The sequence below is a fragment of the Rhodnius prolixus genome, unplaced genomic scaffold (genome assembly GCF_049639745.1).
Source record: "Rhodnius prolixus isolate KJV_2025 unplaced genomic scaffold, Rpr scaffold_5, whole genome shotgun sequence".
NCBI classification, from domain to species: domain Eukaryota; kingdom Metazoa; phylum Arthropoda; class Insecta; order Hemiptera; family Reduviidae; genus Rhodnius; species Rhodnius prolixus.
This window is the reverse complement of record NW_027411624.1, coordinates 2351878-2374280: the sequence shown is the minus strand read 5'-3', so window position 1 is coordinate 2374280 and position 22403 is coordinate 2351878. Positions and strand designations below refer to the sequence as shown.

Below are 22403 nucleotides of genomic sequence, written 5' to 3'. Positions count from 1 at the left end.
AGATAACCGTGAAATGGCGCAACCAGCGCCAATGTTAGAGATCTATCCTTAGGTATTTTAAGGTATCATTTCTCTTTGGTTAAGTTCATGAATAAAATTTTAAATGCTCTAAAATTAAAAAAATTTGTAATAATAATATTTGTCAACCAGACAAATTTAATATTTGTCAATCATTTAAACATGAATTCCGCAATAAAATTAAGCTTGCTTATCTAAATATGTTAATTAGATTAATACAGCGCTGGACTTAATGTTCATTATAAAAGATACACATTTCAGTTCTGCAGCAGTTGCATTGTTTTCAAATTAAATGAAATCGTTAAAAATTACAACCAGGACAAAAATAAAATGTTGCACAATTTTTGTTTCTAAATTAATTAATTAATTAATTCAGTGATTTATTCAAATAATTGAAAACTAAATGATAAAAGATTAGGTTCTAAATTTCATGTATTTTGTATTTTATCTGGCCGGAGTCCTTGGTATGTAGACCTCTGGTGATATTTCGTCTCATAATCTGGATGTAAAAATATAAAACTGGTAGATCTTTTAGTTTGTTAATTTAAATCCATTTTCCTTATCATTTGCTTCTGCTCTTTGTTCTGATTTTCCACTACTGGGGGATATTGTTTGCTTTATTGTTGTTCTTCTATTCTTGGTGTGAAGTACCTCCAATTGCGTACCGCAGTGATTTCGAATGTGTGGTTAAGTAATAGCTTCTAGAGTTTTGTCCTTTATTTTATGTCGCACTCAGTTTTAGTTCGCACTCATTTTTATTTCAATGTAAGGGGGGGCGTTTATCTTAAGTTCAAAGAAAACGTGAGGAGGGATAAAAATTTAAATTTAAAAAGGGACAATTGATCTTACTAAGAGAAAGCGTGTGTTTTTCCCTCACTATATTTATTAAAAGCTTTTGTATATTTTTTGTTTTTGGAAATAAATGATTTGCGTAATTCAAGAAATTTGTTCTTCCCATTTACATAAATGGCAAAGCTTTGATTTTGTTGTAAATTATGCCTCATAGATCTCTTCTTCCAGAAACATTTCATCAGGATGTAAGAAATAATTTCTACTCCAGTTTTGAATGTAGTGTCACGGGAATAAATTAAGACTAACCTTTTAAAATGGTCTATCAATAAACATAATTTTTTCTGTACATTTCGCAATGATTTCTTTGTTGATTTGGTTCGTTTTCTCCGTTTCTATGCAGTTTGCCGATACTAAGTTGTTTAGTTAAATTGGTGGATTTAGTAATCAATGGGACGGACTAAACGGGGTTTCTCAGCTAAAAGCTCTGTTTGTTAGAATTGGTGCTGAACATTTGTTTTCGTTGAACTGTACATTCGAGGCCCGAAGAATGGTATCTGCCATAATCGAGAAATTTAGTAATCATTATTTAAGTATTGATGTGAAATTGCAATTAACTCGCGGTACAGTTTTTTTTACAGATCTATTAGTTCTCAGGGTTTGGGTGAGGATTATCTCAGTTTCAGAACTAGCATCTTCTAGTTGCGAATTGTATGTCGTACTCTAGAAAGCATTTTACCCACATACGTTGTATAATTATTCGATGCAAACTGAGGTAAGTAGTATTTTCACTAGATTCAGTCAGAGAGGGTCCGAAAGTAAGTTAGAAACGAAAACTAAGCTGTGTAAAACAAACAAAAAATTGGTGGATATCGTCGAGCTATTTCCTCAGTTGATGAATTCAGGTTTGTGTATATTAGCACTAAAATGGAAGAAACATGTTTGGAAGAGAAGGTTTCATTAAGCCAGAAGCATCCACCAGGTTCAAGATAATATCTCCTTGTTTTAACCAGAACTGTGAAACATTGTAGCACTCTATTCCTTTTCTACGGACAACCTGGTGGCAACCGTGGCGTCTTGATTGGATGCGTATATACGCTATAAAATGCCATAATTGGGTAATTCCCTATTGCGTAATGATAAGGATTATATATATTTTTTTTTAAACATCCAGGTTTGAGGAAAATTCCTCTATCCGAACTTTACTCCCAGGATTGTTCACTTTTAGAGGGTTTCTCGAAAAGGACTTCTGGCATTTCCTGCGACCTTTGAATATAAAATAGATTGTATAAAAAAAAAAAATCTATAAATATATTAAACTGATGAAGATGTAGTCAGATCGCTAATTTTATCGCTGATCTTTTAAGGAATAAATAAATATCAAATATTGTACAAATTTCCCCAGCAGTATTAGGCTCTAGGTGTGGAAAATACAATTTTCATTTTGTATTTTAGGTGCCCGAGCGTACGTAGTAAAAGACGAATTGACAAGTTTGTTGAACCTTTTGGAAATTGCATAATTTTTTTACACCTGTCTGGGAAATTTTTCAAAATACTTCTAAATCAGAGGAAAGTTTTCAATTTTCTAAATCGGTAAGTGAATGAGTAATTTATTTTTGTAAGTTGAAATTTTTTCAATTCATTACAATTTTCCCTTCATTTAAACATTAACCTCTTATTTACAATAGCAAATGTTTATGGCAACCAAGATTGAAACTGTTATGCAATGAAGTGATCAAAGATCCAGTTTATGCAGGCCATTTCACTGAAATTGACAAATTTATTGAAAAGCTTATCTTCTACATCAATCTGATCATCCATTTAACTCTGATTGTTTTGACATCGTTCACTGCCTGCAAAGATTATTTAACTGCAACGGAAACACCAAATTTATTATTGCCGGTAATCTTTATAAATATTCTGTCCTTAATCAATTTAAGATAATAGCAGTTCTAGACTAGACCTAGATGATATATTATTTTTAAAAACAAGATAACTGAATGTTAACAAATTAAGAAAAAAGATTTGTTACTTATAACCATAACAAGATAACTGGCTGTAGACAATTCCTTATGCAACCCTTTCTATCGAAGATATACAAGTCTTAGGATCTAATACGGTTCTAAAAAGAGAAATCCATCCGTAGGGACCTAAAACCGTGGATAATGGTATCAATTCAGATCAGGAGATACGAGTACATTGTACTTTCGTCCATCTTACCACAGAAACTGCAGATGCCATTCTTCTAGTGTTATCTGGATCGACAATGCTCCATAAGGAAACCCATTAACTTACAGGCATCTGTTAGCCTTTCTTGTATCGACTCTTTTACAGCATTTACAATACAATACAATACAATACAATATATTTATTGCTTATAAAGGTTACAAGACCCTTTAGCAAGGAGTTTGCGTTCGACATTTTTTTTTTTTTTTTTTTTTTTTTTTTTTTTTTTTTTTTTTTAACAGAAAAATTTGTAAATTAAATAACACTTTACTATACAAGAAGAAAAAAACAGAAATAAGTAGCTGTAACATTTAAAATTATAAAAAACAAAAATAAAAAGCCAAGCTACTGAGATACAAAATCTAAAATAAAACAAAGTAAACATGAATATAACTACAATATAACTATAAATATAACTGAAATGAAGACTTTAACAGATATTAAACAACCAAACAAATATAACTGGCCAAGCAAACCATGAGATACATATTATTATTCCAATTGAAATTCAACAAATTTATTCATTCTGTTCATTAACTAATAATATTAGCTATTCATTAATAATAAAAGAGCGCAACTTAAAAGCTCCGATAGTGTAGTAATATAAATCATTAATTTTCATCAAATTATCTATGGTAAGAAGTTCGGACAGTCCACAATTGGTACCCTCTATGTATTTATCTATGTAATGTTTTCTGAGCGAGCTGTAAATAGGACAATGCAAGTAGAAGTGATTCAAATCCTCTTCTTTCTTCATATTGCAGATTGTACATAAATTTAGATAATCCAGGTGGTATTTATTTCCTTTATGTAGAATATATAAATTACTATTGCCGGCTAATCTGATCTGTGCTATTATTCTAGTTTTATGGATTGAGTTTCTACAAGTTATGTAATTTTCACCTAAACCTAAAGTGCTAATTTTTCTGAAAACGGAACTAAAAGAAGAATTAATACACCTATCGATACTCAAACTGAGACAATGATTTTTTAGTGTTTCTAAAATAATATGCTTATTCTTAATCAGATCTGAATCACGTTCAATCTGAGTACTAACATCGATGCCAATAAGAGAAAACTGATTTGAGATTTGAGAGTACCAATTGTATTCCTCCGAACCACTTTCATGCATCTGTTTCAGTCGCATAAGACAAATTTTTGGGTATCTAGAATCAGGCATTTTAAGGATAGTAGACAAATAGTTAATAATTCTTGAAAATATGTTAACAATTAATGGTACACTTCCAGTTTCTATCATTACGAGGTAATTAGGAGTATTGTACGGTAGTAGGAGAAGTCGTTTTAAGTACATGGTCAATACTTTCTCAACTTGTGGAAGGTACCTAAGTGACCAGATTTCTGAACCATACAATGCAGTTGCACCTACTATAGAATTAAATAATTTTAATTTTGAATCCCAGCTATTTGATTTACCTGATATTAGTATTTTATTGATAACAGAAGTTGCACTGAGACCTCTGTTTGTTAACTGCTTAGCAGCTATTGCGAATTTTCCGGTCGAACTGAATGGAATACCCAGGTATGTGAACTGGTTTACATACTCAATTACGCTTCCTTCATAATAGACGGGCAAGATTCTTTTCATTTTAGGAGAGCGTCGAAATACTATTATTTTTGTTTTATCAGCGTTCAACTCTAACGAATTGATTCTGCAATATTCTGAAACACAGTTCAATTTCTGATTTGCGTCACTTCGCGAATCTGCAAATAAAACTATATCGTCCGCGAAAGAGAGGCTGAGAATATCGATATTTTCTTCTATTTTTATTCCTATTAGATTACGTGACCTTATAAAATTTTCAAAATCCGATATGAAAAGACAAAATAATAGTGGCGACAGAGATTCGCCCTGAAGCACGCCTTGGGTGACCTGTACTTTCCAGTCAGATATTTACAGCATTTACTATAGGAATTCATTTCCATCTTTGTAGACAATCTTTTGAGGGTGCATTTTCTCCCAAAGTTCATCTTAACCCCTCTCTATTTTGAATGTACCACTTCCTGTTTACTAATTTGATTACAATGCTTACTCTGATTTGAGTAAATTAATAAATATTGAATACCTAAATTATTGTTACATATGTTTATGAGTGTATTATTTTCAAAAAAGAGTAATAAATCAAAAGTTCTATTTTTCTTTTACGTAGCTGTAGTAAGGTGCTTAGTGATTCTGTAAAGCCTTATTACTAGTAAAAGTCAAGTGAATCGCAGAAAAAGGCGCTTCAACTCAAACCTTGGGACTGAACATTAGTAATTTAAAAAAAGTCGTCCCTTCAGAACAGAAATAAAGTTTAAACTTCAATAGAAATATATTTAGATGATTATCGGAAGGAAATAGATAAAAGTAGTAAAGTTAGTTTTGGAACTGTACAAATAACGTTACAAGGTACGCAGAATATACGGTGAGAATGTTAAGAACTGTAATTTAAACCAAACTACTGCTTTGGTAAATTATTGATGATGTCACACAGATACCCAGTATTTCTCCAGGCTATATTTTCTGTTGAAAAATTCATCGATTACTAGGTAGGTAATTTGGTGGTTTACTTTGAGGACAACGGCACTCATAAAGACTGCAATTAAAAGGGCTATTTTAAAAAATTGATAATTCAGTAAATAGTCGAGTATGAACTGGGAGATATATTGATGTTGTGAAGGTAGCAGAGTAAGTAGTTCAGTTCTCACTGGCTGATTGCTAAAGATTCCACTAATGCTTTTTCCGGTAAGTTTTGTTTTAATTATTTGACAAATTTCTTTCATTGCTCTTGGTTTTCTAATAAATCTCTCATATTTGAATAATTATAAATCATTTTTAATCAGATAATATTATTAAAATAAATATACTCATCTCGAACTAAATTTAAAAAATAATAATGTAATAAAAATTGAATTGATGGCTTTGAACGATCGTGTCTCAGGTAGTAATGCTAGCGTTCCTTCATCACGAAGTTCCAGGATATAACTTTCAGTGTTAGATAAGTCCTGTGCCTTCCTCTAATCTAAATACAATTCCTGTAGGACTAAAGGATACATCCAAGCGATTAGAGATTTAGAGGCCAAAATACCTTTCCAACAAATTAAAAATAAAATCATACGCAATTTAACTATGTTACCAAATTTTCTGGTGTATCCATTCCATTCTAGAAGAATTGGTTTAAGAAAAGATGAATCTATTATGAACTAAAAGAATCCATTTTGAATCAAAACTCAATAACAAAATCTCAGTTTAAAAAATAAACCAATATTTAAATGTGACATATCTGGAGCTTAAGTTAGGCTGTGCGTTCGCTAAACCCAAGTAGGTCGCATTAGGACGCTGCGATTGCCTATGCGAGTTTGTGTTGTTAAGCTGTGATACTTGTGGGGACACCAAGATTCTTGATTAAGTGACTAGTCCATTCTTTTCTAAGGGAAATCTAGAGGTACTTTAGCAAAGAAGACCCATATTGGTTTCTTTACAGGACTTCTCTCATCTGCAATAAAAGTAAAAGTTTGAAGGGAAATCATCGAAGGTCTGTCTTTAAGTATCATCTTAAACTTTTATTCTTTTTTATTATCAGAATAATTTCCTTTGTCAAGTACTGTACAGTCTTTTCTATTTTGTTAAGAAGAATTAAATGGGTTGTTAAAATGCGGAGTTTGTAGAAAAAGGCATTCCAAAAGTGTAAAAACTTCTTTGCATTTTTTTTTGTTAAGAACACTGTTTTTGAGTGAAGAACTTGAAACAATGTCTCGCAAATATAACCCAGGTGGGTTCCAGGTTAGCAGAGCCCCTCCTTTCCAGAAACTGTTACTTACGTCTGTGTGAAAAAGTGTAAGAGAAGGTCGCGGGTGTGTTACTCACCAAATATTTTCTTGTTTAAAAAAATTGAAAATCAGAATCACTGAGATTAATTTGTTTACTTAAACTTCCAACATAAATATGTCACTTATATAACTTCTTGTCTTATAGAATTTTAAAAGGCTTTCACCAATACAGTTAACCAACTATTTACTGACAATATGTGGAATATTGAATCAAGATGGCCGCCCGTGGACTGTGATCATCGCCACTTGCCATGCCATCATGCTGATATTGGTGGGCATTCTTACTGGTAAGAGTTCTTGATTTGTTAAATGCCGGGTCTAATTCTTTCTCTCGGGAAATATTAGTTTTACGTTTTTAGTTACGTTGGACATAGGGTTTTCAAAAACACGTTTCTGTCGAGCAAGTTGGGCCCAATGGAACCAATGAGCCATATTTTCTAACCATGTGGTTTCCACTTTTCTCGTTAAAATTGCGTGATTGGTATTTGGCTATTGTGTTATACTGCTCTGAAGGCGCCACAGCAGCCGAGCGGGTTAGAAGCGAGACCCGTAAAGCTAAGAATCCATTGGGAATCTAGAATCAATTCCTGGTGCTTGGCTTTGGATTTTATTTAATATTAAAGCATAGTCGTCCGTTTCCGTATACGATCGCTGATCATGTTCGCAAAATAAACTATTACTGTTTTCGAAATATTTTTTTATTTCGAAATTCAGAACTTCAAAAAAGTAAGAATTATGTTTTGTATTTCGAATTTGGGGAAAAGAGAAAGTGATTGAATTATTTTTAACATTTTTGTTTATTAATGTTTTGTTTTGTTTTTAGCCGCAAACGTTTATAAGAAATTGGATGATATAAACGAGTTTATACTACCTCTGATGATGTGGGCAATGATCACCCATACATCTGGAAAATTCTTTTATTTACTACTAAATCAGAGGAAATTGCGTAACTTACTAGATCGGTAATATTTTTATGATAATTATTTAATTTATTATATAGGTATTGCACTTTTTAATACTGTACAAAAATTTTCACTTCTATTCTAAGGGACAGACTAAATACTTGGGCTGAAATAAATATTTTACCTATTGAACAATCTGGTTTTAGAAGGGGTCGTTCTACTTTGTACAATCTCTTTACATTATATAACCTAATTAGTATCCACAATCTTTTTATGCCATTTTCATAGATTTCAGCAGAGCTTTTGGCACTATTGACCACAATATTTTATAGAAAAAGTAAAATTTAATTGGTGTTAGTGGCAAAATTATAGGGATAATTTAAAATTTGTATGAGTAGTCAAGCGGTATTATTAAAGTGAACAATATAATTAGCTCTGATAGTTTTAGGGTAAATAAAGGTGTTCTCCAAGGCAAATCCTTGACGCCCCACCTCTTCTCACTTTTCTTATATGATTTTGTTTCTTTTTTTAAAAGTAAAGGAGCATCCGGAGTCAATACAAGTAATAATAAAGAAATTTTATCACTCCCTGTAATGTGCATAAATACAGAAATATTATTATTGTTATAATTATTTAATTTTAAATTTAGCAATTTATGCATTGGTAGGAGAAGCAGTAATTTGCACAGTTACTTTCAGTCAACTTTACGCCCTTAAATTATTTTATGTTTGTGTTGCCCAGATTGGAACAACTACGCCAGGAAGAGCTCGGTGATTCTGTCTACGCTGAACATTTCACCAAGGCCGACAAGATGAATAAAACTATACTCTACTATCTGAATCTGAACATTCACTTGGTTCCGGTTATTTCTACCGCGATCAACTTTTTTCACGATATTCTGTCTGCATCTGAAACTCCATCTTTAATTTTGCCGGTATTATTATTATTACCTCTTTCCGCATTTCCGTTGTGTTTTAGATATTGAGTTTGGACCAGAAATTCACTTTTTGTTTCTAAGAGGGTTTCTCAGCACTGAGGCCTTTATTTAGATCTTTTGCACCACTGAGAAGACTGCTCACAATGCAGAAACTCTAGTGAGATGAAAGAGGGAAGTTCTAGGAGCTGAAGTAGGAGCCGCAATGTATAAACATTCAAAGAGGGTTCTAGGTATTCCCCCCTCAACACCTGATAAATAACTGAGGTTTTCAGAAAGCCCGAGTCAGATCAGGAAATCAGAGCAAGGATAACATCCTGATACCTTTATAGCCATCCCTCAGATCATAGGAACAGCTTCATAGCTGTTTGCATGAGCCAACACTCAGTGTGGCCTAGCGCAAAGAGGACCAAGCAAAATTAATTTGATGTCAATGAATCGTCCTGTTTTAAAATATTATTTATTATTGATATTATTTATTTGAAAACTATTTACAGATATGGATTCCTTGGGAGCACCAGAAATCTTGGCCTTACGTTGCAGCATTTGTCACTTCCGTAGTAATTGGATTTTCTGGCGCAACTGTGTTTGCTACGTTATATTCCCTGCTAGTAACAATCACGCTGCAAATATCAGCGTTGCTACAAGTGTTGCAAGCTAAAATGGTGGAGAAAAAAGCAAACGATAAGAGCATTTTCCGCCAACACATCAATGTTTTACAGTAAGTAAAAAATGACAAATTTTAGAATATTTGCCAGGTAGTTTTTACTTCCTTTTAATATTCCAAATTTAGAGCAGACTGGAAGTACCACTTTACCGAAAAAAGACTTTATTAAGTTTTTAACGATTCTTCTTTTTCGAAAATGTTTCCGATGATTTAAACTCCGCATGTTTACTACAAACTTGGAGCTTTCTTACTGTGTTGGAAATGTTTTCAAATTGTAGTTGGTTTTTAAGTCCAATTTCTATACTTTGTGCGGTTCTAAAAGCTTCACAATATTTTGTGTAAAGAGAAACTCCTTCAATTTTCCGGCCGCTTATCCCTATTTTACAAACACTACAATAATAAATTGAATATATAAAAATGTACTTTTTTTTTAAGTTTAAAGAGAGTCAAGTTTTAATAGTTAATCCCGTGATGGTTTTGTTTCAGTCATCTTCGGTCTATATCCTGTCGAGTCGGTGGTATTGTCCTGTTTCCTAGGAATATCTTGTTTGAAAGTTTTATCTTCAGTTAAGGAAGATGGTTGAATCAGTTAAAATTGTAATTAGGCAAATTACCCTTAGGGGAGACGTGTGAGATCACATCAAAGTTTTTTCTTTAACTTTGATTTATTAACCTCACCGTCTTTTTAGGATTCACTGCAGCATCTAATCAAAACACGACTAAACCTGTTTCAGAGTACTACAGCAGTTTAACGACCTATTGTCTGGCCAATATTGTCTAGAAATATTGCTATCATCATTACAGCCCTGTGGAAACTGCTACATAATGATAAAGGTAATAAATCTTCACTTTTTCTTATTCAACATGGAAGTATTTCGATGATGTGAGTATTGGAGATCATTTGTTTTAAGCTGAAGAACAGTGTGGTCTTAGACCAATGTTTTGTCGCATCTGCAACAGCATTATCATACTAAGCATAGACAAAATATAATACAGAAAAGAGTTTTCATAGAATCTTCTTACCTCTTTAAAATAAAATAGTTTCAAATCTTGCTAACTATGTGATTTATCCACAAGGATCACATACTAAGCCTTACTGAGTCTACAACTTTCAGAATAACTATTGTCATGCTTGAAAAATGGTTTTTCTTGAAGAAGATTTTCAAAGTTGAAACAATCTATCTACACACGATACTACAATTTTGTTCACTGCAAGTTTTCTGTTCTACTGAACTTATCCACTCAGTGGAGTGCCATACTTGGGAAAAATGTAGGAATGTGCTGATTATGTTGCAATTGTGATTGCTGCGAAATGATTTCTGAATTTCAAGAAGAATACAAACATTTTCTAGCAAAATAATAAAACACAAACAGAATATAAAGGCGTGTAGTACGAGGCATTGAAGGTTGAATTCGCAACTGATTTTGAGAAATGCTTATCGCTGTAGCCTCCTGACTAAACTATAGTTTTGAATTAAAAATATGTACATTGCTAAGGTACTTGAAGTTGAAAAATCCAGAAAAAGCATTTCCCAGGTGTACGAATAAGAGGAATTATTTGTAGTAATGTGAAATTTTCTATTCGAGCTATTTTCACAGAATGGTGTATTCTAGTAAAAGGGTAGGAAGTTTAAGCTTTCCTTTGAAGGGTTACTTTTAACTTTACTTAAAACCAGTTTCATGTTAGTAAGGAAGTAATAATTGTGTGCCTAAAATTCGAAGTTAGAAGAATATGTGGCAGATTGAACTTTTCCTTGATAGTGAACCTATTGACAGTATCCTTGAGTTGTGAACCTATTTTTGTTTATTTTATGAATTTCAGTATTTGAAAAATGGAGATTCAAGATGGATGGACTGTTTGCATAAAGTTTTGCTCGCACTGAGTGCAACATCATTTCTGTGCGCTTGCGGTGAGGAGATTAACTCACAGGTATTATGAACTATCAATTACATTTTGTAGGAACAGATTTGTGCAACCAACTGGTAGTTATCTGCTAGTTGTCAATTTAATGGTTATTTTTTAGCTTTAGAACTAGGTCATCTCCAGGGCTGTGGTGCATATTTTTTTACAGAAACCAATCAATACATATTGATAATCAATAAGCTGATAATGAATACATATTGTACGATCTTTCTCTCAACCCCTAAGTTGTTTTTGTTTTTGACGCCTTTGGATAGCGTCACAATTTCATTAAACATGAATTATTTTTTGGTTATTATTATTATGACTTATTTCTTTTTACATTGAACACCATAGAATCGCTGCGATGAATTTTCGATGAAAATTCAGTTTCCAAACTTTGACACGATTAGGAGATACTGACTCTTTTATGCTCACTTTTAATGGAATGCCGTTAGATTGCAAACTCGAAAATAGCTTTTACTTAACAAATAATATTTGCATTTACTGTAGTCTTGTTTGTTTTTTGAGAAAAGTTAACAGCAGTTTGGACTGATTGTTGACTAGGTGGAGAACTTACATGGAAGTGCGTACAGAGGTTCCTGGTATGAAGAACAGCCTGCAGCAAGGAAGGATTTGATAATTTTAATGACTATAACATCTAGACCACTTCCATTCCAGTATAAAAGATTGGTTACGTTCAACTTACGATGTTTCGCTGCGGTAACTTTTCTATAATTTGATTGGATATAAAATTTTGTTGCTAATTTTTTAGCGTTTAAGGGATTCGGGTAATTTGTAAATAGAGGTTCACTTAATAGTTTAATACTGTAGTTTGATTAGAGTTTGTTTATGCAATCATTTGTTTTGTTGTGGTTTCCAGGTAATTCAAGGATTCTACTCGTACACAACAATGTTGAGCAACTTGGAAACAGCTGATTAGATAGAGTTGCTCAATGAAAATATTTCTAATATTTAGAGCACCTGAACACTTGCTTTCAAGATGAGATATCCACACTTTTTTCTCTTACTTAAAAAAAAAAAACTGTTCAAGTTTCATGATCGTCTGATCTTCTAGAGCATCAGCTTCCAAGACACTCTTATTTCTACAAAACTAAGAATTAAAGTGGTTGCCTTACATAATTGCTGCATCTGCATCCAAAACAATAACTTTAGGCTAAAGGCCGACCAGATTTACTTCGAGATAAGGCTCTATTCAAACAGTAATTTCTCATTTTATGCACTTTTAACCCTACCGTCACTCTTAAATATAGTTCAATTTACACTTAACCGTGAAATGGCGCAACCAGCCGCCAAAGTTAGAGATCTATTCTTAGGTAATTTAAGGTATCATTTAACTTTGGTTGAATTGATGGCTTTGAACGATCGTGTCTCAGGTAGTAATGCTAGCGTTCCTTCATCACGAAGTTCCAGGATATAACTTTCAGTGTTAGATAAGTCCTGTGCCTTCCACTAACCTAAATACAATTCCTGTAGGTCTAAAGGATTCAGTCAAGGATTTAGAGACGAAAAATCCTCTCCAAAGAATTTTTTTTAAAAAATCACACACTATTTAACAAGGTAACCAAATTTTCTGTGGTGTATCCATTCCATTCTAAAAGAAGTGGTTTAATAAAAGGTAAATCCATTATGATCTAAAAGAATCCTTAGTGAAACATTAAATAAACGAATATTTAAATGTGATATATCTGGAGTTTGAGTTAGTTTGTGCGTTCACTAAAGCCAAGAAGGTCGCATTGGGATGCCACTGGCTATGCGAGTTTGTGTTGTTAGGATGTGATACCCATGGGGACACCAAGATTCTTGATTAAGTGACTAGTCCATTCGCTTCTAAGGGAAATCTAGAGGTACTTTGGCAAAGAGAGAAGACCGATATTGGTTTCTTTACAGAATTTCTCTCATCATCAACAAAAGTAAGAGTTTGAGGTCTGCAGGTATTCATCGAAGGTCTGTCTCTAAGTAATATCTAAAATTTTTATCCTTTTTTTTATTATCAGAATAATTTCCTTTGTAAGAGTTGTTGAAACTTTGGTATAGAGTTGTTAAAATGCTTGAGTTTGTAGAAAAAGGCATTGCAAAAGGGTAAAAACTTCATTTTTTTACTGTTTGTAAGTTAAGAACTTGAAACAATTGTCTTTCACATTTAACCCAGATGGGTTCCAGCTTAGCCGAGTCCCCTGCTTTTCAGAAATTGTTACTTACGTTTGTGAGAAAAATTGTAAGAGAAGGTCGTGTGTGTGTTTTAAACTAAATATATATCTACTCCAAATTATTCTTGTGATTTATCTTTATTTTGAATAATCATTATATTCACTCGCATATTAAAAATAAAAAGGGAAAGTTAAACTTTGTCTATTACTGTTGTAATTTGAATTACGGAGTTAAAACAAAATTCGGTCTTGAATTCGTCTTAGGTGAGCAAAAATTACATAGTTAATAACAAGTAAATAATACTTGTAATTATAATTAATTAATTAATTTTCAAACTTTACTTTAATGTAACCCTTTAATTGAGTACTTGTAATAACGAACTAAAAATATCATATCTTTTTTATATTACATTGTGTGGAGAACACCTAGATTAACAAAGTAACTGAAGAAAACTATATTAACATTAAATATTAACAAACTAGATTAATTATTAATTACATATTATTCATGCTTAACTACTGCATAAAGTCAAGTACCAATCAGTTTAATTGAATAATGGACTTAACCGACGATTTTTACTTCCTTCTGCTGCGCTAAACTCACATTTAAATCAGATGTCAAAAACAAAAAATCGGTATGTACGTTTTATATACATTTTTAATTTTTAACGTAAAACAATTATATTTTTCATTAACAATTTTTTTGTTCAAACCTGTGCATGAATAGTTTAATACCTCTTATACAATCTAAATTAAATGGGTGCTACTCATTACTGAACAAATATTTTATGCATGAAAATGACCAGCATATACTGTGACATATCAATACATTCTAAAAAATATGATATTAGAAGTATAAATGAAATTTTGGGTACTTGCTGATTTGTGTACCTTTTCAGAAATTGTTACTTACGTCTGTGAGAAAAAGTGTAAGAGAAGGTCGTGTTTATTAAACTAAATATATTTATATATTTTATATATATGTGGAATGGAAATCAGTGGAGGCACCCCGTGATAAATTTATTTTATTTAAAATACTAGTTAATGGAAATATTTATATTGATGGCAATGGAAAAAGATATTGTTTTGTCTATAGTATTTTTCCAGGCGTTAAAAATATATCATATTGCATGTGTGTTTTAAGACGAAAAGGTGTAAAGGCGAGAAAATATATTATTGTATATTGATTATTATTGAAGTGATTCCTTGTTTTTCTTTCTTTCTTTCTTGTTAAGTATTATCTACTCTCTTCTTTCCTACATCAGAAGTGGGATATTACTCGTGCGTCCGGTGAAGTAAGAAACTTTTGTTGAGAACTGTTTTGTTGATCTGTTTTGTTGAGGACTTTCAAGGTTTGTTTGTTTATTTACGTTATTGTTAATTTATAATGGTGGCTTTAGGTGATATTGTTAATGTGGCAGCCAACATTTCCAATGGGCGCATTTCGGCCGTGAAAGCCCTTCATGTTGCCATTTTTGATGCTGTAGCCGACGCAAGATGGGTAAGACGGAATTTAAAAGCGTTTGAAGGATTTCATTTCGATGAGAATTCCGAGGAATTCGAAAGAAAGGCCAGACATATTAGTGAGAAATGCTCTCTTGCAGATTTAGTAGCGATTTGTAATATTTTAGGCTAATCTAAAGAATAGCTCCCCGGAGGTGTGGCCTGTTTATTTTTAGGGGGTGGGAAGTACAGCGCACCTACCGGTGAGATTTTAAACTACTTCCCGCCAATGAACTGTTTCGGATTGTGCGAATTACGTAACTCTTATGTTTCGCGGGCAAGCGCAGTACACTTACTGCATAGTAACTGCTTCCTGTTTAAAGTATAAATAGTTCCCGCGAGTGCCCTGTTTGTGACTTGAGGTGCCATTTTTTTTTTGTAACTTTATGAGCATGAGCGTTTTAAATTTGCAGTTTTTTTTTAAATTAAAGCATGATTGTAGTGTGAGTGAGGATGGAGTAATGAATGTTATAAAATTTGGTTCGATTTTCTGGAGGGAGTTCGACAAGTATACCCTCCTCAGGAAAAGGACTCCACAGAATAAGGTAAGTTTCTTTTGTGTTGTTCTGTGTAATTATTGTAATGAATCTTGTGACACAAATTAAAAAATTGAGGGTGATTAGGTAGGTTAGGAGGGGGGTATGGGGGCGAAGCCCCCCATTAAGAAATAAATAAATCAGGGGGTGTTTAAATAGAAATATCAATCCTAAATAAATAATTCGAAGTGATTCTGATTCGCTGTTACCATATAACCCGCTAGATTTAAGTGTAAATATAAAATAAAGAAATAGTTTTATATTTATATTTGAATATGGCGGGTTCTATAGTAACAGTGAATCAGAATCACTTCGAATTAGGCCACACCTCCGGGGAGCTATTCTTAAGATTTACCAAGAAGTGGCTATAACCGGTGAGAAAAATGATGAGGAGGGAGAATTACCTGCGGTTATTGAAGCTGAAGCTGATGTTAGACCTTATTCAGTAAGCGGTGAGCAACCATACCACAGAGTATTCAACAGACCTGAGTTGACTCTATCTTTTAGAGACTTGGAGGAGTCCATTCGCACGTTCAGTGCCAACGACAATTATCCAGTGGGGAAATGGATCTCCGATTTCGAGGAGGTAGTCGAAATGGCGGGTCTAAATGACTTTCAAAAGCTAACATTCGCCAAAAGGTCACTCCGAGGTCTTGCTAAGCAACAAGTTCAGTCGGAGAAAGGAATAACCACCTGGGTAAAATTGAAAGAACTCCTTACGAGGGAATACGGCCGAAAAGTAAACAGCGCAGACCTTCATCAGATGTTGAGAACTAGAAGGAAGAAAAGAGATGAGCCGGTGCAGGAATATGCTTTGGTAATGAAGGAGATAGCCTCTAGAGGTGACATTGAAGAGGAAGTATTAATCCAGTATACTATAAATGGCATACTGGACGAAGGATTCAATAAAGCTATTTTATACGGCGCTAAAACTTACCAGGAGTTTAAGGAGAAGTTGGAAATTTACTGCACTATAAAGAGATACTATAATTGTAATTCAGACGAAGGTGACGGAGGAAGAGAATACCCTGGGAAAGGTGGAAACCAGGCGACAAGCCTGAAAACAGATTATGAGATGAGAGGAAAAGCAAATGAAATAGTTTGCTGTTATAATTGTGGTCGAAAGGGGCATAAAGCCAATAGCTGTCCGTCCCAAAACCGAGGAGCAAAATGCTATCGTTGCAATCGATTTGGACATATCGCTACAGCATGCAATGTTGATCGCCTATCTCAAAAAAGGGAGAGTTCTAAGCAGAATTCCGAGATCTCTGAGGCGAACGCCAGGACAATCAACGATGATTTTTCAGATGGGGCAATGATGAAAGTAGTGAAGATCACCAATGTAGAACTGCAAGCTCTTGTAGATACCGGCAGTGACGTCAATTTGATAGGATCAGAGGCCTATTTTAAAACAGCGGATAAAGTTAAATTGACCACCAAAAAAATGAAGTTGAGAGGTCTAGGTGGCAGTATTGAGACGTATGGAGCATTTGAGACCGAACTTCATATTGATGGAGAAAAATACCAATCCAAATTTAACGTTGTACCTAGTAGCTGCCTGAAAGTTGACCTTGTTTTAGGTAAGGAATTTTTGTCACAAGAGGTGGTTACCATTGTGAAAGGAGAGGTGAAATTTATTGTCGCCGAATCGATTCCCAGCGTTTTGCAAATTGATTTGCTGGGCAACGAAGAAGGGTCTATCGAGAAAAGTGGAGCAGAAGAAACCAAAAGAGGAAAGAAAATCGAAACACGAAATAGGAAGAAGAACGCTAGAAATAGTCAACGGCGAAGAGAAAAGGAGCAAAGTAGTAGGGAAATGGGGATTCTGGCACACCTAAAATGTGCACCTTTTTTGTGCATGATGGCCGCCATCCCAACTCCGCCCACAACCTACACCACCCATACTTATTGAATAATCATCGAATTCAACGAGAGTTTAGGCCACGCCCCCCTCTTTATTGACTAATCATCGAATTCGACGAGGGCTTTAGGCCACGCCCCCCACCACCTCCTTATTGATCAATAAGGGCCCCATTTCACAGCAAAACCATGACCCAAAAAAATTTCAACTCTCAATATCTTCTCAAGTAATGGATCTGTACTCAAGAAAACTATAGCATACAACTCAGTAAAACAGTGTGTAAGAGCACAAAATTTTATACGAATAATCTGTTGTTTATGGTGGGAATTATAAGGGCCCAATTTCACAGCAAAACAATGACCCAAAAGAATTTCAACTCTCAATATCTTCTCAACTAATGGATCTGTACTCAAGAAAACTATAGCGTGCTACTCACCAAAACGAAGTGTGTAAGAGCAGAAATTTTCATACGAATAATCAGTTGTTTACTGTGGGAATTATAAGGGCCCCATTTCACAGCTAAACCATGACCCAAAAGAATTTCAACTCTCAATATCTTCTCAACTAATGGATCTGTCCTCAAGAAAACTATAGCATACTACTCAGTAAAACAGAGTGCGTAAGATCACAAAGTTTCATACGAATAATCTGTTGTTTACTGTGGGAATTATAAGGGCCCCATTTCACAGCAAAACCATGACCCAAAAAAATTTCAACTCAATATCTTCTCAACTAATGGATTTGTACTCAAGAAAACTATAGCGTGCTACTCAGTAAAACGCAGTGTGTAAGTGCGGAAAATTCCATACGAATAATCAGTTGTTTACTGTGGGATTTATAAAGGCCCCATTTCCAGCAAAACCATGACCCAAAAAAATTTCAACTCTCAATATCTTCTCAACTAATGGATCTGTCCTCAAGAAAACTATAGCATACTACTCAGTAAAACAGAGTGTGTAAGATCACAAAGTTTCATACGAATAATCTGTTGTTTACTGTGGGAGTTATAAGGGTCCCATTTCTCAGCAAAACCATGACCCAAAAAAATTTCAACTCTCAATATCTTCTCAACTAATGGATCTGTACTCAAGAAAACTATAGCGTGCTACTCAGTAAAACTGAGTGTGTAAGAGCAGAAAATTTCATACGAATAATCAGTTATTTACTGCGGGAATTATAAGGGCCCCATTTCACAGCAAAACCATGACCCAAAAGAACTTCAACTCTCAATATCTTCTCAACTAATGGATCTGTCCTCAAGAAAACTATAGCATACTACTCAGTAAAACAGAGTGTGTAAGATCACAAAGTTTCATACGAATAATCTATTGTTTACTGTGGGAATTATAAGGGCCCCATTTCACAGCAAAACCATGACCCAGAAAAATTTCAACTCTCAATATCTTCTCAATTAATGGATCTGTCCTCAAGAAAACTATAGCATACTACTCAGTAAAACAGAGTGTGTAAGATCACAAAGTTTCATACGAATAATCTATTGTTTACTGTGGGAACTATAAGGGCCCCATTTCACAGCAAAGCCATGACCCAAAAAAATTTCAACTCTCAATATCTTCTCAATTAATGGATCTGTCCTCAAGAAAACTATAGCATACTTCTCAGTAAAACAGAGTGTGTAAAAGCCGAAAATTTCATAGGAATAATCAGTTGTTTACTGTGGGAGTTATAAGGGCCCCATTTCACAGCAAAAGCATGACCCAAAAAAATTTCAACTCTCAATATCTTCTCAACTAATGGATCTGTCCTCAAGAAAACTATAGCATACTACTCAGTAAAACAGAGTGCGTAGGATCACAAAGTTTCATACGAAGTTGTTTCATCACGAGTTGTTTACTGTGGGAATTATAAGGGCCCCATTTCCAGCAAAACCATGACCCAAAAAAATTTCAACTCTCAATATCTTCTCAACTAATGGATCTGTCCTCAAGAAAACTATAGCATACTACTCAGTAAAACAGAGTGTGTAAGATCACAAAGTTTCATACGAATAATCTGTTGTTTACTGTGGGAGTTATAAGGGTCCCATTTCTCAGCAAAACCATGACCCAAAAAAATTTCAACTCTCAATATCTTCTCAACTAATGGATCTGTACTCAAGAAAACTATAGCGTGCTACTCAGTAAAACTGAGTGTGTAAGAGCAGAAAATTTCATACGAATAATCAGTTATTTACTGTGGGAATTATAAGGGCCCCATTTCACAGCAAAACCATGACCCAAAAGAATTTCAACTCTCAATATCTTCTCAACTAATGGATCTGTCCTCAAGAAAACTATAGCATACTACTCAGTAAAACAGAGTGTGTAAGATCACAAAGTTTCATACGAATAATCTATTGTTTACTGTGGGAATTATAAGGGCCCCATTTCACAGCAAAACCATGACCCAAAAAAATTTCAACTCTTAATATCTTCTCAATTAATGGATCTGTCCTCAAGAAAACTATAGTATACTACTCAGTAAAACAGAGTGCGTAAGATCACAAAGTTTCATACGAATAATCAATTGTTTACTGTGGGAATTATAAGGGCCCCATTTCACAGCAAAACCATGACCCAGAAAAATTTCAACTCTCAATATCTTCTCAATTAATGGATCTGTCCTCAAGAAAACTATAGCATACTACTCAGTAAAACAGAGTGTGTAAAAGCCTAAAATTTCATAGGAATTATCAGTTGTTTACTGTGGGAGTTATAAGGGCCCCATTTCACAGCAAAAGCATGACCCAAAAAAATTTCAACTCTCAATATCTTCTCAACTAATGGATCTGTCCTCAAGAAAACTATAGCATACTACTCAGTAAAACAGAGTGCGTAGGATCACAAAGTTTCATACGAATAATCAGTTGTTTACTGTGGGAATTATAAGGGCCCCATTTCCAGCAAAACCATGACCCAAAAAAATTTCAACTCTCAATATCTTCTCAACTAATGGATCTGTCCTCAAGAAAACTATAGCATACTACTCAGTAAAACAGAGTGTGTAAGATCACAAAGTTTCATACGAATAATCTGTTGTTTATGGTGGGAATTATAAGTGCCCAAATTCACAGCAAAACCATGACCCAAAAGAATTTCAACTCTCAATATCTTCTCAACTAATGGATCTGTACTCAAGAAAACTATAGCGTGCTACTTAGCAAAACGAAGTGTGTAACAGCAGAAATTTTCATACGAATAATCAGTTGTTTACTGTGGGAATTATGAGGGCCCCATTTCACAGCAAAACCATGACCCGAAAAAATTTCAACTCTCAATATCTTCTCAACTAATGGATCTGACCTCAAGAAAACTATAGCATACTGCTCAGTAAAACAGAGTGTGTAAGATCACAAAGTTTCATACGAATAATCTGTTGTTTACTGTGGGAATTATAAGGGACCCATTTCACAGCAAAACCATGACCCAAAAAAATTTCAACTCTCAATATCTTCTCAACTAATGGATCTGTCCTCAAGAAAACTATAGCATACTACTCAGTAAAACAGAGTGTGTAAGATCACAAAGTTTCATACGAATAATCTATTGTTTACTGTGGGAATTATAAGGGCCCCATTTCACAGCAAAACCATGACCCAAAAAAATTTCAACTCTTAATATCTTCTCAACTAATGGATCTGTCCTCAAGAAAACTATAGCATACTACTCAGTAAAACAGAGTGCGTAAGATCACAAAGTTTCATACGAATAATCTGTTGTTTACTGTGGGAATTATAAGGGCCCAATTTCACAGCAAAACCGTGACCCAAAAAAATTTCATCTTTCAATGTCTTCTCAACTAATGGATCTGTACTCAAGAAATCTATAGCGTGGTACTCAGTAAAACGGAGTGTGTAAGTGCAGAAAATTTCATACGAATAATCAGTTGTTTACTGTGGGAATTATAAGGTCCCCATTTCACAGCAAAACCATGACCGAAAAAAATTTCAACTCTTAATATCTTCTCAACTAATGGATCTGTACTCAAGAAAACTATAGCGTGCTACTCAGTAAAACGCAGTGTGTAAGTGCAGAAAATTCCATACGAATAATCAGTTGTTTACTGTGGGAATTATAAGGGCCCCAGTTCCAGCAAAACCATGACCCAAAAAAATTTCAACTCTCAATATCTTCTCAACTAATGGATCTGTCCTCAAGAAAACTATAGCATACTACTCAGTAAAACAGAGTGTGTAAGATCACAAAGTTTCATACGAATAATCTGTTGTTTACTGTGGGAGTTATAAGGGCCCCATTTCACAGCAAATCTATGACCCAAAAGAATTTCAACTCTCAATATCTTCTCAACTAATGGATCTGTCCTCAAGAAAACTATAGCATACTACTCAGTAAAACAGAGTGTGTAAGATCACAAAGTTTCATACGAATAATCTATTGTTTACTGTGGAAATTATAAGGGCCCCATTTCACAGCAAAACCATGACCCAAAAAAATTTCAACTCTCAATATCTTCTCAACTAATGGATCTGTCCTCAAGAAAACTATAGCATACTACTCAGTAAAACAGAGTGTGTAAGATCACAAAGTTTCATACGAATAATCTATTGTTTACTGTGGAAATTATAAGGGCCCCATTTCACAGCAAAACCATGACCCAAAAAAATTTCAACTCTCAATATCTTCTCAACTAATGGATCTGTCCTCATGAAAACTATAGCATACTACTCAGTAAAACAGAGTGTGTAAGATCACAATGTTTTATACGAATAATCTCTTGTTTTCAGTGGGAATTATAAGGGCCCCATTTCACAGCAAAACCATGAAAAAAAAAAATTTCAACTCTCAATATCTTCTCAATTAATGGATCTGTCTTCAAGAAAAGTATAGCATACCACTCAGTAAAACAGAGTGTGTAAAAGCCGAAAATTTCATAGGGATAATCAGTTGTTTACTGTGGGAGTAATAAGGGCCCCATTTCACAGCAAAACCATGACCCAAAAAAATTTCAACTCTCAATATCTTCTCAACTAATGGATCTGCACTCAAGAAAACTATAGCATACTACTCAGTAAAACCGAGTGTGTAAGATCACAAAGTTTCATACGAAT

At 34.0% G+C, this 22403-nt stretch overlaps 1 protein-coding gene across 6 annotated transcripts in view; it reads left to right on the top strand.

Annotated features, from left to right (window-relative positions):
- Positions 1 to 1052: 1052 nt before the first annotated feature.
- LOC141458887 (uncharacterized) overlaps positions 1053 to 22403 on the top strand; it is a 29731-nt gene continuing 8380 nt past the window's right edge. Inside the window, exons 1-11 of one of the 6 annotated variants that reach the window (XR_012461260.1) lie at positions 1055 to 1582; positions 2263 to 2400; positions 2496 to 2709; positions 7007 to 7148; positions 7685 to 7823; positions 8505 to 8697; positions 9195 to 9418; positions 10099 to 10198; positions 11187 to 11294; positions 11832 to 11987; positions 12148 to 12487. Coding sequence is in view for 3 of the 6 variants with exons in the window: in XM_074137442.1 (XP_073993543.1) it covers positions 1521 to 1582; positions 2263 to 2400; positions 2496 to 2709; positions 7007 to 7148; positions 7685 to 7823; positions 8505 to 8697; positions 9195 to 9418; positions 10099 to 10198; positions 11187 to 11294; positions 11832 to 11987; positions 12148 to 12207 (1536 nt within the window). In the remaining 3 variants the exon portion in view is untranslated. Of the gene's footprint in view, positions 1583 to 2262; positions 2401 to 2495; positions 2710 to 5143; positions 5777 to 7006; positions 7149 to 7684; positions 7824 to 8504; positions 8698 to 9194; positions 9419 to 10098; positions 10199 to 11186; positions 11295 to 11831; positions 11988 to 12147; positions 13558 to 22403 lie in introns of those variants that run through there. The other 5 variants (XM_074137442.1, XM_074137441.1, XM_074137440.1 and 2 more) reach the window with 5 other exon arrangements.